This window comes from Pistacia vera, unplaced genomic scaffold (assembly GCF_008641045.1).
Source record: "Pistacia vera cultivar Batoury unplaced genomic scaffold, PisVer_v2 Contig146, whole genome shotgun sequence".
NCBI classification, from domain to species: domain Eukaryota; kingdom Viridiplantae; phylum Streptophyta; class Magnoliopsida; order Sapindales; family Anacardiaceae; genus Pistacia; species Pistacia vera.
Window position 1 is genome coordinate 113,803 of NW_022195532.1, and position 18,709 is coordinate 132,511.

General features: G+C 38.0%; 1 protein-coding gene across 1 annotated transcript; it reads right to left on the bottom strand.

The window, feature by feature from the left end:
* Window positions 1–3,652: 3,652 nt before the first annotated feature.
* LOC116123920 (mRNA-decapping enzyme-like protein) lies at window positions 3,653–7,574 on the bottom strand. The gene is made up of 6 exons (XM_031409658.1): window positions 7,199–7,574; window positions 7,072–7,112; window positions 6,883–6,932; window positions 6,167–6,311; window positions 4,890–4,953; window positions 3,653–3,709 (listed from the first exon to the last, which is right to left on the bottom strand). The coding sequence occupies exons 1-5, from the start codon at window positions 7,355–7,357 to the stop codon at window positions 4,929–4,931; spliced, it is 420 nt and encodes a 139-aa protein (XP_031265518.1). The 5' UTR covers window positions 7,358–7,574; the 3' UTR covers window positions 3,653–3,709; window positions 4,890–4,928.
* Between the last annotated feature and the right edge of the window lie 11,135 nt (window positions 7,575–18,709).

Sequence of the window (18,709 nt, forward strand, 5' to 3'; positions counted from 1 at the left end):
AGGATGAAGCTCCAATCGGCCGGAGGTCCGAGGAGGAGGAGGAGAAGAGGGAGGAAGAGGTTCGTATGCCTCAGCAAACTAGTACAACAAGTACCGCTATGCCGAGACATCGACGTCGAGAGAATGAGGTTGTTGATCTCATAAACGGCTTGTTTGAGAGTTTTACAATAGCCGTTTATGCAAGGTTTGACAAGATGGAAGAGTGCATGAAAAGGGTGGAGGAGAAAGTGGATAAGCTGGGAGAGAAAGTTGGTACAGTGGAGGAGGAAGTTGGTACAATGGAGGAGGAAGTTGGTGGAGAATTAAAGGCGGTTGAAGTGCAAACTGGCTTGAAAAGAGAGAGCTGGAAGAGCAAGTTTGTGAAATCGCCTTACATGGTAGTGACACAAGTAAANTACGGGGCCATTACTTCACAACGTGGTTGATGTCGAGGAGGATGAAGCTCCAATCGGTCGGAGGTTCGAGGAGGAGGAGGAGAAGAGGGAGGAAGAGGTTCGTATGCCTAAGCAAACCAGTACAACAAGTACCGCTTTGCCGAGACATCGACGTCAGGATAATGAGGTGGTTGACCTCATAAACGGCATGTTTCAGAGTTTTACAATAGCTGTTTATGACAGGTTTGACAAGATGGAAGAGCACATGAAAAGGGTTGAGGAGAAAGTGGATAAGATGACAGAGAAAGCTGGTATAGTGGAGGAGGAAGTTGGTGGAGAATTAAAGGCGGTTGAAGTGCAAACTGGGCTAAAAAGAGAGAGCCGAAAGAGTAAGTTTGTGAAATCGCCTTACATGGCAGTGACACAAGTAAAGAAGAGGAAAATTAAGAAACAAATGGAGGAAGAACAAAAAATGGAGGGGGTTAAGGAGGTTGGTGGAGGAAGTGGGGCTATGATAATGGAGGAGGGAGGCAAAGGAAGCGGGGATGTAAAAATGGAGGAAGCGGGAGGAAGTGCGCAAGGGAAATTGCACTCAAATGTCGATTTGTATAGGTCAATAGAGGAAAAGAAAAAACTCTTCTATGCCTATTACAATGGATCAGGAAGTAATGGACATATAAAGTGTAAGACAGGGGATTATCCCTAGGAATGGTTTAGGAAGTTGTTGACTATGGGCACGTGGCTTGAGGACTCGATGAGTTATTTTCACTTAATTTTCCTTATTTTTGCCTATGTTTTCCATACTTATCTTGTTGTTTTTATTTAATGCAGCACATCGATGAGATATTGACACTGATGAGGCTACGACAGACTACTGGTGGTGATCTGTTTTATCCCGATTGTGCCATCACTGATGTGGCATTTGGCCAAAGGTTTGTTTCGGCATATCGCACTTTAATTAAAAATGTCGTTGCTGGTGGTGCAGTAAAAGGACTGAAGCGAAAGAGATTGGCCCCAGTACAGTTGGACTGCATCCCTGATGATTATCATTTTGATGACAGAATTATGCAATATATACGGGGGAATCAGCCCAAATATGGCCACAGTTGGACCTTTGTTAAAAGAGTGTACTGCATCATCCTCGTCAAAGAGAATCATTGGATATCAGTCGTTGCGTATCTCGAGGAGGGGTTGTTGAAGATCCTTGACTGCAACCCCACTATTTGTTGAGACAAGCAGTTGGAGGTCGAGTTGGAGCCACTGTCCATGTTGTTCCCGCAGCTGTTGCATGATAGCAGGATGTTTGGGCACTTGGGTGATCAAGTATTAACCGGAAAGTGGCCAATTAAGCGCTCTACCGGCCCAATAAATAAGTCAAGGTAATTTTTGTATAAAACTAACTTATATAATACAATTGTTCTATAAGTTTTTTCTAATGCTAATGTCTTCTTCCTATTGTAGTGCTGAATGTGGGGTATATGCCCTGAAATTTATTGAGTTAGACATGACCAACACCCCGTTGGATGGGTTGAATGACGGAACAATGAGAGACTGTCGGGAGGGCTGGGCTGTCAACTGCTTCCATGGGCAAATGGATCCGTTTTGAGTGAGCAGAACCCAATAAAAAGGTATGAAAGTTGGACTTTGAATTTTATAGTTTATATGATGTTGATGTTGATACTTGGGTTGTGGTGCTGATGTTGCAGGTGTCATGCTTATATGGAACTTTACCAAAAGACACGGACTGAGTGAACTTCTCACCTACACACACTGTAACTTATTTACGTGTTTTTTTTTTTATTTACAAAAGTTGACGTGTCTGCAGGTTCTTGGCAAACAATGAGAGGAAACTTCTCAAACAAAGGCTAGTTGGCAAGAGGAGAGGAGGCATCTGCAATAAAGGCTGCTGGGAAGGCATGGTACAAAACAATAAAANCTCTTTGGTTCTTTTGAGATTGTCTTCGTGTGGACTATGTGGGTTCGATCCTATACTTGGATCGGTAGCAAAACGTTCAAAGACAATCGTGGTGGAGCCTCCAAACGTGCGTATGGTTTCTAAACACAGATTATTAATTTATGCATATTCTTGCTTTGATAAAATTGTAAAATTATACCCTTGATCTTGGCTCATGTAAACGATCTTGTTATATTATAATTTTTGTTTCCGCTGCGTATACGGGACCATTTACTAACATTAAGGCCAAGGAGGATCTAGCAAATCCCTCCTTGGTTCTTGTTGATTGTCTTCGTGTGGACCTATACAGTTCGATCCTACACTTGGATCGGTAGCAAACACGTTCAGAGACAATATTGGTGGAGCCTCCAAACGTGGGTATGAATCTAAACTTTAGATTTATTTTATGTTCTGCAGATTCTTGATATTATACATAAACTGTAAAATTTGTGCCTTGATTTTGGGTTTAAGGAACGATCTACGGTTGTATAAAATTTTGTTTTCCACTGAGCAACCGGGTCGTTTCCTAACATCGTTTAGGAAACATCGCTTAAGCGATACATAAGATTGCTTAAGCAATCATAGATCTGGGCAGATATTCATTCTGCCCAGGACAAGATCGCTTAAGCGATCATAGATCTGGGCAGATATTCATTTTGCCCAGGACAAGATCTCTTAAGCGATCATAGATCTGGGCAGATTCATTCTGCCTTGGCCAAGATCGCTTAAGCGAATTTGAGATCGCTTAAGCGATCAAGAGTGTTTTATGAAAATCGCATAAGCGATACAGATGGATAGCTTCAGCGACCAGGAGTAAAAGCAATGAATCGCTTAAGCGATACATAAGATCGCCTAAGTGATCATAGATATAGGCAGATATTCACTGTCCAAGACAAGATCACTTAAGCGATCATAGATCTGGGCAGATCCATTCTGCCTTGGCCAAGATCACTTAAGCGATTTGAGATCGCTTAAACGATCAAGAGTGTTTTATGAAAATCACTTAAGCGATACAAGTGGATAGCTTAAGCGATTTTCGATCTGGGCATCTGCTGCGAGCTAGATCTCTTAATCGATTACCGATCGCTTAAGCGAGTAGGAGTAAAAGTAAAGAATCGCTTAAGTGTTCCTATGTATTCGGATATTATTTATTGTATTTCAGAGCATCGGTTTAGCGATTAATGCTATGCTGAACATATAGGGTTTATNAATTCCAAGAGGATTTAAAAGAATACTTTATAAGAGAATAATACAGAAAGCTTCTGAAGAAATTATGCTTTCCCAATAACAAGACTTCGTCAAGATAAATTGGATCAATCATTACCTTTTAGTAGATGATACCATTGACTTTTGAGGCACCTTGACATATGCATTGAGAATTCTGTATTTAGGAAAAAATAAAAAAACATCAGGATGAAATCATTGAAAATATTTAATATTCACAATCATAATTGACTAATAACAATTTTACTAGTGAAAAGTAAAAAGTAAACAGATAACAAATGCAATATACTTGAGTCAAGAGAACATTTCCCACAAATGGTATCCAGGAGTCCTATCATTAAAAGTCACGATGAACTAAACTATAACGCACTCTCCAAACCTATTGCAACTATTACAAATATAACACAATAAATTACATCAATGAACTCCTAAGCTCTAACAAAAATACGCTGTTGTCATTTCCATATATGATGAAATAATACCAGTATTATTATGTTTCCTAGCGGGTATTATTATTATTTTATAGGAAACATAGAGGTATTGTGCCAAAACAATGAAAGAAAGTAAAAAGGTGGACCAGTGGTCCACTATTCAGGTGTTTCTCCTGACAGAGGGTCAAAGAGGTACACAAAACACTCCCAAATGTGTGAATATAATCTACAATATGGCACTGTAGAAATCTAACAGCGATACATCCATCAAAAAAACCAAACAGAATCATAGCAATACACGTTCCCAATTTATGGAAAATAAAGAATAAAGATGCATCCTGAAAATCCTTTGAAACTAAAGCCAAAGAGATTCAAAATTTTGACTTTGGGGGACAGCACACTAACTTCTTTCCCTCTCTTACTTAAATAGTTTCATTGTTTCCTTCTTCCCACTTATGCTACATGCATTACTGCACAAAATGAGAACTAGATTGGAGTACATAATGGGAATGATTAGAAAACATGCAATTATACGTCATCAGCAGCTAGATTTCCACCAAGAGCAATTTTATAGCATTTTAACTGCCCAAAGAATCCATTATGGATACCCTATAAACCATATTATCAATAGCAATCTGATCCTGCTCAACACAATAGGTCCCAGAAAAGAACATTCACAATAAAATCCATATGTAAGTTATATTTCCTAAAAATTCTACATTATCAGCTGCTACACTTCCCACCAAGAGATTTTGTTGCCTTGGATTTCCCAAAGACTTATTTACATGGAGCATGCTAACAATAACCATTTAATCTTGAATGATACAATAAGTCTTGCAAAAGAACATTCACTAGTAAATTTATTAACAAGTCATATGTGATGAACAAATTAGATATCTACTGCACCTTCTTATCAAGGATTGAGTGTATAGCATGGTCAACCATCTAGTTCCTGTAGCCCTCCTGGTACCTATTTTAGAGTTACATTTTACATTAAAAGCCACAAATTTAAATGATCATGGTCTCGTAAAGAAATTTTTATTAAAATTTACACTTCAAAATTTCTCTTTTCGGCTCATTGTCCTATCAACTGTTACCCATAAAGAACTATAACTAGATTCAACTTCCCATTAAAACTTTAATTGAGTACAAACAAGATGAGTAGGTAAGGGCTGAAACCAGAAGATAATGTATACAAGGAGCAGGATCGGCAAAGTGAAAATCTTATAACATAAGAAAAAAAAAGAAGTAGATTTTAACGCAACAGCAAGTTCTATAAAACTAAAAATCCCATTATCTCAAAGTGTGTTTTCATACAGCTCTACAAAACAATATTTTCTACTTTAACTCGCTAACAGCAAACTCAAATATAACATTTTATTAAAATATATGTCAAGAGAACAATATAAATGGTCATCCTAACTGATTTGCAAACCAAGGATCTATACATGTTATGAATTTTTCAATATTAATGCTACATTTACGAAGTGGGGATCCCAACCGATGTGGTTATTGATGTGGCAATACCACATTGATTGTAGGATGATGAGATAAGTGATGTTCCTTTCCTATAATTAATGTGATGTTGTCATAAACAATCACATCAGTTGGGATCCTTACTTCCTAATTCCTATACATAGCATCAAAAATTTTACGAATATAAAACCTAACAATTCTGCTTGAAAGCCATACTCATAGGCCAAAGCAATGTATTTATCCTTTGAAAGTCAATACAAAACAATCACATTCCTTGAATTGGTATATTTTTTCAGATGCATACAACCAACAAAATATTTCTATGGTGTTGAAGCAGATTAAAAAAACTCTATAGAAGTGAATATGAGACATAATTGAACTTTTAAAAAGATGCTAGCATACTATGTATGGAATTTTTCTGGCCTGCAGTTCATCAAATAAATTGAAAGTTCTGTGAACTACTCTCCTTGGTCACATGTTCATGAGGCCTATGGCAAATTCACAATCCAACTCAACAACATGGAGTGACCATAATCTATAACTTGAAACTCCATTCCCCATGTAAAGCAAATTTGGTTGAGAACATACATAGTATTGTCTACAGTATTAAATATCAACCCGAGAAAAATTTAACAACATTAACTATCAACATGAGAAAATATTTTAAAATTGCAGATAAATAACTATCATAGTAAAACAACTAATACCTGTTAAAGAGATTTGCAACCTCTTCACATTCACGTGCATTGTAGAACCAAATACCATTTACTTCTTGAGATGCATTTCGATACAATAAATATGGGACCTGGACTTCATACTCAAAATCTCCCAAGAGATTTTCCACCAAATTATCTGCTTAAACCAATATATTGAAGCCTATTAGTGCAAACATATTTATATACAGATGTGAAGGCTATTAAAAAAGACATCACTATGGCAACATTATAAGATATAGCTCTGAACATTAATAACCAAAAATGCTTAAAATGATAATAATTAGATAAAGCAATCATAGTTCAGATTATATGGTATCCAAATAACTCATTCAACGCCCACTATTTCTGGTTATCATGAGATGGCAAGTAACTGACTTAAAGACAGAGAGACCACTAGATGAAAGAATAATCTTCAAATAAGAGAAAGAACACAAAATAAAAAACCCTCATCAACCCAGTACAACCTTGATATTGTCACATCAAAACTTCAAGATAACAGTTGTCCCAGACTATTGTAAAATAGAAAAGCCTATATATCATTGGCAAACTAATATTGCCATTGGTCCATCCTCTTCTTAGTTTTAAAACCCTTACTTAAGCTATAGAACTATGATAAAATAACATCATAGAATAAGAATTGCCAAATTAATCAACTAATCCCAAAAACTAGTAAAACAGAAGATTAAACAGTGAAAACAAAAACCAACCTGTATTGCGTCGATTCATCACAACAAACTGAAACCGAGGTTGCGTATTCCTGACATCAATCACAAAAACTCTTAAAGACCCAGATTACAAATAAAATCTTAACACTACCCGTGTAACAAAAAGAAAAACGATTCCCAATTACAACAAACACCCGATTAAAAAGCAAAATCCAAAGAGAGAATTCTCACCTTTTGACAACAAAAAGAGATCCTTCAACATCCTTGCGACTCTAAAAACACACAAACAAAACAATCAGCCAAAGCTTTTGATTAAAAAAATAAAAAAATAATAATAAATGAATAAAGCGAAGGGCACCCATTGGCTGAGGTCAATGTTGAACTCGTAGAAGGTGACATGAGCAGCGGTGATGAGAATTTCTTCAATGAAAGGGTCGATTCGCTGAAGAACAGTGAGATTGAGGAGTTTGGTGCTTTGTTGGTCAAGATTAGGCATCAATTTGCCGTTTTGAGACATTTTAATGTCGTTTTAGGCGCTAACCGAACCCTAGAGTTTCAAAGTGAAAGAAAGAGAGAGACAAAGACAAGTAATGTGAACAGTACGGATCGAGACTCGAAATTGATCTACTTTTTCACTTGTTTAGTTGTTTAAAACTTCACCTTCTTCAAAACGAGAAAATTTAGTTGACCGGCTCCCAAGTTTCGATTTAAGAAAATGACGTTGAAATTGTTTTTCATTTTTTTTAATTTAGAGAAGCTGATGTGACATAGTTAAGATCCATTAAACATATAAAATATGTTAAAATAAAAAGATTAAAACATATAAGGACAAAATCATAATTAATGGAAGCTTTTAAAATTTGAAATTTAAAAAAGAGCCCCACCCATTCAAATCCTTAATCCAAACCAATTAAGGCAAAAATCGATATTTTCAATCCCTAAACACATTCTTTGCAATTTCCGACGATAACAGTCCACATTCTAGCAAATTTTCACACCCAAATTCAATTCTAAAGCTTCTTCCTTTCTTAAAACCATGGCTGACATTCACAATGAGGAGGAAAACCCAACGCCTCTTCAAATCGTAGAGTCTAGTTGTGCAAGCAGTTCAATGGCTGCTCCGGTGGATCCTTCGATCAGTGAAGGTGTTCCAGCAGCGGAGACGACGGCGGCACAACAAGAGAGAGAACATGAGCAAAACGGTTTTGAAGAGGAAGAGGAGGCCGGGCAGAATTCAGGCTAGGAAGAGGAGTCCGACGAGAGTTCAGACGAGGACGAGGAGGCCGCAGAGGAGGAGGCCGCCAAAGAGGAGGAGGCTGTCGAAGAAAAGGTATTTGTACTTGCCGAGACCTAAGATCGCTTAAGCAATCCTTTGTATCGCTTAAGCGATTGATGGCTTTTATTCTTGGTCGCTTAAGCTATTTAGGGTTGCTTAAGAGTAAAAGCGATGAATCGCTTAAGCGATATAAACAATCGCTTAAGCGATCTTAGACCTGGTAGATGTTGATTCTGCCTCGTACATGATCTCTTAAGCGATCTGTAATCGCTTAAGCGACGAAGAGTAAAAGTGATGAATCGCCTTTACTCTTGGTCGTTTAAACGATTTAAGATCGCTTAAGCGATCTCTTCTGAGGCAGAACCAAATCTGCCCAGATCTATAATCTCTTAAGCGATCCTTTGTATCGCTTAAGTAATTTCAGATCGCTTAAAAGTAAAAGTGTCGAATCGCTTAAGAGATCTTGTATGAGGCATAATCATCTGCCCATCGCTTAAGCGATTCTTCAAGAGCTTATTTTGTTTATATTTGATTTGGTTTAATTTTTTTGCTGATATTTTGTTTATATCGATTGTGTAGATTTTCCGGAGCGTAAACTATAGAGATTACGGATTGGAGGTTGTAAACGATACGGTACCGTACTTCCCTATGAGGGTGACAGTGAGGTCAAGTTGGGATGTTTAAACGAGAATAACGGGGATTTTAGGGATAGTGAGGAATGGTGAAAGGAGATTCAAAGAGACTTGTTTCAGTCATTTTTGGGATATGGACACCAAATGGAAAAAGACATTCTGGGGGTCAGGAGTGCATTATATGTTGTTGCACTCAATAAAAAGCAATAAAAAGCAACAACAAGCACGAAATGTGGTTCATGGTGGATGGAAAGCCACTACGTTTCGGGATGATGGAATATGCGTTGGTGACTGGCTTAAGATGTGAGGAATTGCCAGGTGAGGTTGAGGAAAAAAGAATAACGGACAGTACGGGAGCCAAAAGGTTGGCTAACAAGGTTTTGGCGGGGAACAAGTCTATTAAGGCACAAGAATTAGAGGACAGGTTAAAAGATGGTGAGTTTAACGATTCACAGATGTTCAAACTGTACTTGGTATTGTTCTTACATTCGATCCTAATGACTAGTGACTCAACAAAAGCTGTTGATATTGATTGGGTGAAGTTTGTAAGCAATTTGAACTTCTTTAATGCTTATCTGTGGGGACGGGTATCATTTAAGCGAACCATGAAGTCCCTACAAGTAAAAGACCTGGCGTTAAAGCACTTCCAATGGGCCGAGAAGAATAGACCAGCGACGTACAATTTGTTTGGCTTCCCATGGGCAATGCAGGTAAATATTAATAGCTTTTTGTTATATTTTTTTTTAATATATGTGTTTGAATTATGATATGGACTGTTTTTTTACAATGCAGGCTTGGATGTATAAGGCTATCCCTGTCCTAGCTAAGGTAGGGGGAGGATTAGGGCTTCGGTTGTGCAACAAACATTTCCTAGGATGTTACGGTGGCACGACCAGAAGTGTACCCATTCGGATTATAAGCAAATAGAGATTGAAATTCAATCAGCTTGGGTAAGATTAAAGGATTAAGCTTTTGAACATGCACTTGCTTTAAAATGTCGCTTAAATCTGATTGATTTTGTTTCTTATTGTAGAGGGTTGTCCGTCCCTTCCTCACCCCTACTGGGGGTGAAGCGCAACAACACTATGTCACATCTTTCCGAGCACCGGAGGATCAAAGGGATGAAGGGATAGACCGCCTGACGCAGGACCTACAAGGGGTCACACATGTGAGGGCAGTTGCAGGGCCACTGCTTGAGAATGTGGTTGACGCCGAGGAGGATGAAGCCGTAATCGGTGGGAGGGAGGAGGAGGGGAGGGAGGAAGAGGTTCATATGCCTCCGCAAATCGGTACAACAAGTACCACTTTGCCAAGGCATCGGGGTCGGGAGAGTGAGGTGGTTGACCTCATAAAGAGTTTGTTTGATAAGATGGAAGAACAGTTGAAAAGGGTGGAGGAGAAAGTGGATAAGGTGGCAGAGAAAGTTGTTAGGGTGGAAGAGGAAGTTGGTAGGGTGCAAGAGGAAGTTGGTGGAGTATTGAAGGCAGTACCTAGGCTGAAAAGAGAGAGCCGAAAGAGCAGGTTTGTGAAATTGCCTTACACTATACTAACACGTGGAATTAAGAGGAAAAAAAAAGAAACAAATTGAGGAAGAAGCCAAAATTGAGGGGGTTAAAGAGGTTTCTGGAGGAAGTGGGACAGTTATAATGGAGGAGGTTGAGGTGGGAGGTGAAGGAAGTGGGGATGTACAAATGGAGGAAGGGGGAGGAAGCGGGCAAGCAAAAATGGAGTCCACTGTCAATTTGTATAGGCCAATAGAGGAGGAAAAGAAAAAACCCTTCTATGCCTATTACAATGAATCCGGAAGTGATGCCCTTGTAAAGTGTAAGACCGGGCATTATTCTCGGGATTGGTTTGAAAAGATTTTGATGATGGGCAGCTGGCTTCACGACTCGGTGAGTTATTTGCGCTTAATTTTCCTTATTTTTGCTTATGTTTTCCATGAGGTATTGTATACTTATCATGTTGTTTTTATTTGATGCAGCACATCGATGAGGTATTGGCACTGATGAGGCTGCGACAAACCAGCAATAGTGATGTACTGTATCTCGATTGTGCCATCACCAATGTGGCCTTTGGCCAAACACTGGTGTCGACATATCGCAATTTATTGAAAAAGGCCATTGGTACATCTGTAGCAAAAGGAGCCAAGCGAAAACGATCGGGCACAGAAGACTTGGACTACGTCCCTAATGATTTTAAGTTTGATGACATGATGATGTAGTATGTAATGGGGACAGGCCCAAAATGACCACAGTTGGGCAGAGGTTAAAAGTGTCTACTGCATCATCCTGGTCAAGGAAATGCACTGGATAGCAGTCGTCACACTCTTAGAGGAGAGGTTGCTGAAGATCCTTGACTGCAACCTAACAATTTGTTGAGACAGGCAATTGGAGGCCGAGTTGGAGCCATTATCCGTGTTGTTCCCGCGGCTGTTACGCGAGAGTGGGATGTTTGAGCACCTCAGTGATGAAGCATTGACGGGAAAGTGGCCACTCAAGCGCGTTCCCGTCCCAACAAATGAGTCAAGGTAAATTTTGTATAAAACTAACATACATAATACAATTGTTCTATAAGCTGATTCTAATGCTAATGTCATCTTCCTATTGCAATGCTGATTGTGGGGCATATGCCCTGAAATTTATTCAGTTTGACATGACCAACAGCCCGATGGATAGATTGAATGATGAAACAATGACCAGATTTTGGGAGCGCTGGGCTGTTGAGTGCTTCCATGGGGAAATGGATCCGTTTTGAGTGACCACAACCCAATCAAAAGGTTTGGAACTTGTACTTTTAATTTTGTAGTTTATGTGATGTTGATGTTGATTCTTTGTTTGTGGTGCTGATGCTGCAGGTGTCATGCTTATAGACAGCTTTACCGAAATAGATGGACTTAGTGAACTTTTAAATCTTGCACTCCATAACTTCGGTTCGTGAAGATAAAACATTTTACTCCCCGGACATCCCAACTTTCCATTTAACAAATTGGCCCTGAAAAACTTTTTGTTTTTTTGTGTTTTATTTGGAAAAGCTGACGTAGCTGCAGGTGTGCCGGATAATTTTGCAGGTTGCTGGCAAACAATGAGAGGGAACTCCTCAAACTGGCTTGGGTTATTAGAGTAGGCTGCCGGCAAGGCATCTGCAATCAAGGCTGGTGGCCAGGAGGAGGCATCTGCAATCAAGGCTGCTGGCAAGCCATGGTACCATGAAATGATCTCAAACAGTGATTACACCAAATTTGAAAACTTCTCAAAGTGGCGGCATCTGCAATCAAGGCTGCTTGCAAGGCATGGTACCAAAGAATGATCTCAGACAGTGATTATACCGAATTCCAAAATTTGTCAAAGTGGCTTAGGATTTATTCTGTTTTGGCACTATTATAAATGATTTTAAGTTTAAACTTTCAATTACATTGATGTCTCTTATATTTTGATTTGTGATGGATTAGATTGATATAAATGACTTCATTTTGCTGCTTATTCTTTTCGAATTTGGGAGGAAAATGAGTTATTTCGAAATTAGCTCTATATGGATTAGATTGATATAAATGACTTCATTTTGCTGCTTATTCTTTTCGAATTTGGGAGGAAAATGAGTTATTTCGAAATTAGCTCTATAAAGACAGATTATTACATAATTCAGGAGAAATGTAGGATTCTTCTCTTTTTGTCATGATCGTTTAAGCGATATATGAGCGACCACATATATTTCTTAAGCGACCAAGATTTTTTCTCAAATGATCGCTTAAGCGATCTAAAATCACTTAAGCGACCAAGAGTGAAAGCGAAAAATTGCTTAGGAGATACCAGAGGATTGCTTAAGCGATCATAGATCTGTGCAGATTTTATTCTGCCTCGGAAGAGATCGCTTAAGCGATTTGAAATCGCTTAAGCGATTTGAAATCGCTTAAGCGACCAAGAGTAAAACTGAAAAATCGCTTAAGTGATACCAGAGGATCGCTTAAGCGATCATCTATCTGGGCAGATTTTATTCTGCCTCGGAAGAGATCGCTTAAGCGATCTGAAATCTCTTAAGCTACCAAGAGTAAAAGCAAGGAATCGCTTAAACGATACCAAAGGATCGCTTAAGCGATCATAGATCTAGGCAGATTTTATTTTGCCTCGGAAGAGATCGCTTAAGCTACCAAGAGTAAAAGCAAAGAATCGCTTAAGTGATACTGGTCGCTTAAGCGATACCACAGGATCGCTTAAGCGATCATCTATCTGGGCAGATTTTATTCTGCCTCGGAAGAGATCGCTTAAGCGATCTTAAATTGCTTAAGCGACCAAGAGTAAAAGCGAAGAATCGCTTAAGCGATCATCTATCTAGGCAAATTTTATTTTACCTCAGAAGAGATCGCTTAAGTGACCAAGCCCCACTAACTAAACACGTAAAATGGGTTAAAATGAAAAGAGCAACTAAACACATAAAATGGGTTAAAATGAAAAGATTAAAACATATTTGGGCCGAATCAGAAATAATAAAAGTTTTTAAATTTGAAATTTCTCAAAACAAGCTCCACTAACTATTCACCTCGCTTAATTGAAATTCATTAGGGAAAAAATCGATTTCTTGAACCAAAGGGAGACAATGCGATTTCCGATCGAACCCGCAAATGTCCACACCATATTCAATCGTAAACTCAATTTCTTGAACCCTAAACGGAATATTGTCGTGATTTCCAGCGATAAGTCACAATTTTCGATCAATTTCTTGAACCCTAAAATCAATTTTTGGAACCCTAAACAGAATCTGTGCGATTTCTGGCGATACAACCCACATTTCCGATCCATACTACAAATTTTCACACCAAATTCAATCCAAAACCATGGCTGACACTCACAATGACGAGGACAACCTAACGCCACTTCGAATCCTAGATTTCGGTGGCACAAGCAGTTTAATGGCTGCTCCGGTGGATCATCCGATCAGTGAAGGTGGTTGATAGGGAGAGGAGATGCCGACGGCACAAGAACAGAGTGAAGAATCGGCAAACGGTTCTGAAGATGAGGAGTCAGGCGATAATTCAGGCCAGGACGAGTCTTCCAAGGATTCAGGCGACGAGGAGGAGGCCGGCGGGAACGAGCAGGCCGCCGAAGCAAGGGTACATTCTGAACTGTCGCCTAAGCAATCATTTGTATCGCTTAAGCGATTAACCTCTTTTACTCCATCTGCCCAGATCTAACCTCGCTTAAGCGATCCTTTATATCGCTTAAGCGATTGATTAAGTTGACTTTTGGTCGCTTAAGCGATTTCAGATCACTTAAGCGATCTTTTCGAGGCAAAATCATAGATATAAGATCACTTAAGCGATCGTTTGTGTCGCTTAAGAGATTCTTTCAATTAACTCTTGGTCGCTTAAGCGATCTTGCACGAGGCAGAGTCAAGATCTCTTAAGCGATCTGAAATCGCTTAATCGACCACAGTGTTGGTTTTTGTTGCTGATATTTTGTTTATTAGTTTTTTGGTTTATTTTTGTTGCTGACATTTTCTTTATATCGATTGTGCAGATTGTGCAGACCGTAAACTATACAGACTATGAGTTGGACCTTATAAGCGATAAGGTGCCCTACTTCCCTACAAGGGTGATGGTCAGGTCAAGTTGAGAAGTTTTTGACAGAATACAGGATATTTTAGATGGAATTACACATGGTAAAAGAGATTTCAATCGCACTTGTTTCGGTCAATTTTTAGGACTCGAAAATCATTGGAAAAAGGCATTTTGGGGACAGGGAGTGCATTACATGTTGCTGCACTCAGTATGATGCAATAAAAAAAAAAGAAATGTGGTTTGTGGTGGGCGGAAAGCCACAACGTTTTGGCATGATGGAATATGCCCTGGTGATGGGCTTAGGATGTAGGGAAGTGCCAGATAAAAAGGCAGAGGCAGTAAAGAATAGTCGGGGAGCCAGACAGTTTTATGATAAGGTTTTGCAGGGGGCTAAGTCTTAGAGCCAGAACAGGTATTAAAGAATAGGCTAGAAACAGTTGAATTTACTGATACAGAGAAGATAAAGTGTGCTTGGTTTTGTTTTTACATTCGATCTTATTGGCTGGTGACTCAACAGTTGAGAAAGATTGGTTGTTGTTTGCAAGCAACTTGAAGTTCTTTAATTCTTATCCATAGGGACTGAAATCATATGAGCGAACCATGAACAGTTTAAAAAAAGCAGACATGGCATTAAAGCAGTCCCAATGGGAGGGGAAGGATAAACCAAGCACATACAATTTGTTTGGCTTCCCATGGGCAATGCAGGTAAATATTAATAGCTTTTTGTTATATTTTTTATAACATGTGTGTTTGAATTATGATATGGACTGTTTTTTTTTTTTTTTTTTNTAAATTAGTAATTACTAATATTTATAATATAATGTCATAATCAATTAAGTAACCATTTAATTATGTAATGCACTAATGCAGTAATGTTATAATTAATTATGTAATCATACTATAATGTAATGTTATAGTGAATTAAGTAATCATACTATAAATCTTTAATGTAATATTATAATTAATTAATTTTTTACTCATTTAATTAAGTTTGTACTAATGTTTATAATGAAATGTTATAATTGATTAAGTAATTATACTATAAATTTATAATGTAATGTTATAATTAATTAAATTTCTAATTATTTAATTAAGTAATATAATAAATGTTATAACTTATAAGTCAATTAATTAAATACTAATCAGTTAATGTAATGCTATAATTAATTATACCATAAATCAATTAAGTAATGTTATAAAATTATAATTAATTAAATAACCATTTAACTATAATGTGATGTTATAAACGTATAATTGATTAAGTATGATATTTAACTAGTAATTAAATTTATTAATATTTATCAATCTATCATATATAATTAATTAATTGCTAATTTACTATAAATATATTTAGAACTTGATAATTGAAGTAAATAACTAAATATATTATTATTCAATCAAATATACTATTTTATTCAAAAATAGTTCTTTTAATAACATTAAAAATTTAAAACACTTTTAATTGGACCATAATTCCAATTATTCACTTAATTAATGAAAACTTTAATATTAATATATTAAAGTTTTTAATATGGTATAATTTATATGTAATAAGTATAATTATATTAGTATATTTATTTAATTAGGTTATTCTAAAAATTTAATTTTTTCTATTTTAAATTTTGTTATATGTAAAATATTAGAAACCCCCCATTATTCACATTTCACAAATATTTCATTACAGTTCAGGTTCCAAAACAGGTTTCAAACAGGTTCCAAAACAGGTTCCAAAATAGATTCCAAATAGGTTCTAAAACATGTTCTAAAATCGGTTCTAAACCGGGTACCCGTTACAGGTTCCAAACAGGGTACCCTTTTTAGGTTCTTTTTCTAGGTTCCGGTTCCGGTTCCGGTTCCTCCACACACAAGAACCGGAACCGCACAGTGTCGGTTCCAAAAAATTGGAACCGAAACGTACCAACACAGTGTCTGTTCCGGGTAGGTTCCGATTCCGATTCCAGTTCTACCCTCAGGTTCTGGTTCTACCCGCTACCCGTGCTCACCCCTAGACTGCTGATGCTGCAGGTGTCATGCTTATATGGAGCTTTATCGAAAGACACGGACTGAGTGAACTTCTCACCTACACACACTGTAACTTATTTACGTGTTTTTTTTTATTTACAAAAGTTGACATATCTGCAGGTTCCTGGCAAACAATGAGAGGAAACTTCTCAAACAAAGGCTGGTTGGCAAGAGGAGAGGAGGCATCTGCAATAAAGGCTGGTGGGAAGGCATGGTACAAAACAATAAAGGGATTGTTGTAACAACTTCTTTCTACTACCATATTCATAATATACATTAATAAAAAGACAGCATATTTATCACAACAGTTGGGCCCGAAAATTTTTCTTTACTTAATAATTACATTCTTTACAAAGTACAACATCATTTGTACAAAAGACTCTCAAAAACAAAAACAGTGGACAATGCAGCTAAGTCTCCCCGCTTGCCGACGTTCATCTGACCAGGTCCTCACCTATGTCCTATACAATAAAGAAAACAACGGAGTGAGCACAAAGATGCCCAGTAAGTAAAATCTCCTACTCTATAATCCCCGTGCATTACTCATCAATTCTTTTCGTACTCTTGTCATTTTTTCTAATTCAAAATCTCATTTTCTTTCTTTTCTTTTCTTTCTATTCTTTTTTTTTTTTTTTTCATTCTCATTCCGCTTTCTCATGGCAGAGACCGCTCTCTCTCATAGTGGTTTACATGCATTCCGCTCTCTCATGGTGGAGACCGCTCTTTCTCATAACGGTTTACATACATTNCTATCTGGGCAGATTTTATTCTGCCTCGGAAGAGATCGCTTAAGCGATCTTAAATTGCTTAAGCGACCAAGAGTAAAAGCGAAGAATCGCTTAAGCGATCATCTATCTAGGCAAATTTTATTTTACCTCAGAAGAGATCGCTTAAGTGACCAAGCCCCACTAACTAAACACGTAAAATGGGTTAAAATGAAAAGAGCAACTAAACACATAAAATGGGTTAAAATGAAAAGATTAAAACATATTTGGGCCGAATCAGAAATAATAAAAGTTTTTAAATTTGAAATTTCTCAAAACAAGCTCCACTAACTATTCACCTCGCTTAATTGAAATTCATTAGGGAAAAAATCGATTTCTTGAACCAAAGGGAGACAATGCGATTTCCGATCGAACCCGCAAATGTCCACACCATATTCAATCGTAAACTCAATTTCTTGAACCCTAAACGGAATATTGTCGTGATTTCCAGCGATAAGTCACAATTTTCGATCAATTTCTTGAACCCTAAAATCAATTTTTGGAACCCTAAACAGAATCTGTGCGATTTCTGGCGATACAACCCACATTTCCGATCCATACTACAAATTTTCACACCAAATTCAATCCAAAACCATGGCTGACACTCACAATGACGAGGACAACCTAACGCCACTTCGAATCCTAGATTTCGGTGGCACAAGCAGTTTAATGGCTGCTCCGGTGGATCATCCGATCAGTGAAGGTGGTTGATAGGGAGAGGAGATGCCGACGGCACAAGAACAGAGTGAAGAATCGGCAAACGGTTCTGAAGATGAGGAGTCAGGCGATAATTCAGGCCAGGACGAGTCTTCCAAGGATTCAGGCGACGAGGAGGAGGCCGGCGGGAACGAGCAGGCCGCCGAAGCAAGGGTACATTCTGAACTGTCGCCTAAGCAATCATTTGTATCGCTTAAGCGATTAACCTCTTTTACTCCATCTGCCCAGATCTAACCTCGCTTAAGCGATCCTTTATATCGCTTAAGCGATTGATTAAGTTGACTTTTGGTCGCTTAAGCGATTTCAGATCACTTAAGCGATCTTTTCGAGGCAAAATCATAGATATAAGATCACTTAAGCGATCGTTTGTGTCGCTTAAGAGATTCTTTCAATTAACTCTTGGTCGCTTAAGCGATCTTGCACGAGGCAGAGTCAAGATCTCTTAAGCGATCTGAAATCGCTTAATCGACCACAGTGTTGGTTTTTGTTGCTGATATTTTGTTTATTAGTTTTTTGGTTTATTTTTGTTGCTGACATTTTCTTTATATCGATTGTGCAGATTGTGCAGACCGTAAACTATACAGACTATGAGTTGGACCTTATAAGCGATAAGGTGCCCTACTTCCCTACAAGGGTGATGGTCAGGTCAAGTTGAGAAGTTTTTGACAGAATACAGGATATTTTAGATGGAATTACACATGGTAAAAGAGATTTCAATCGCACTTGTTTCGGTCAATTTTTAGGACTCGAAAATCATTGGAAAAAGGCATTTTGGGGACAGGGAGTGCATTACATGTTGCTGCACTCAGTATGATGCAATAAAAAAAAAAGAAATGTGGTTTGTGGTGGGCGGAAAGCCACAACGTTTTGGCATGATGGAATATGCCCTGGTGATGGGCTTAGG

Bases quoted from the DNA above. Each gene is read 5' to 3' on its own strand.
- LOC116123920 (XM_031409658.1), bottom strand. From the start codon at position 7,357: ATGTCTCAAAACGGCAAATTGATGCCTAATCTTGACCAACAAAGCACC. The intron at 7,113-7,198 runs GTGCCCTTCGCT...GTGTGTTTTTAG, and splicing joins ACATTGACCTCAGCCAATGG to AGTCGCAAGGATGTTGAAGG. The intron at 4,954-6,166 runs GTATTAGTTGTT...ACTCTAAAATAG, and splicing joins GTTGCAAATCTCTTTAACAG to GTACCAGGAGGGCTACAGGA.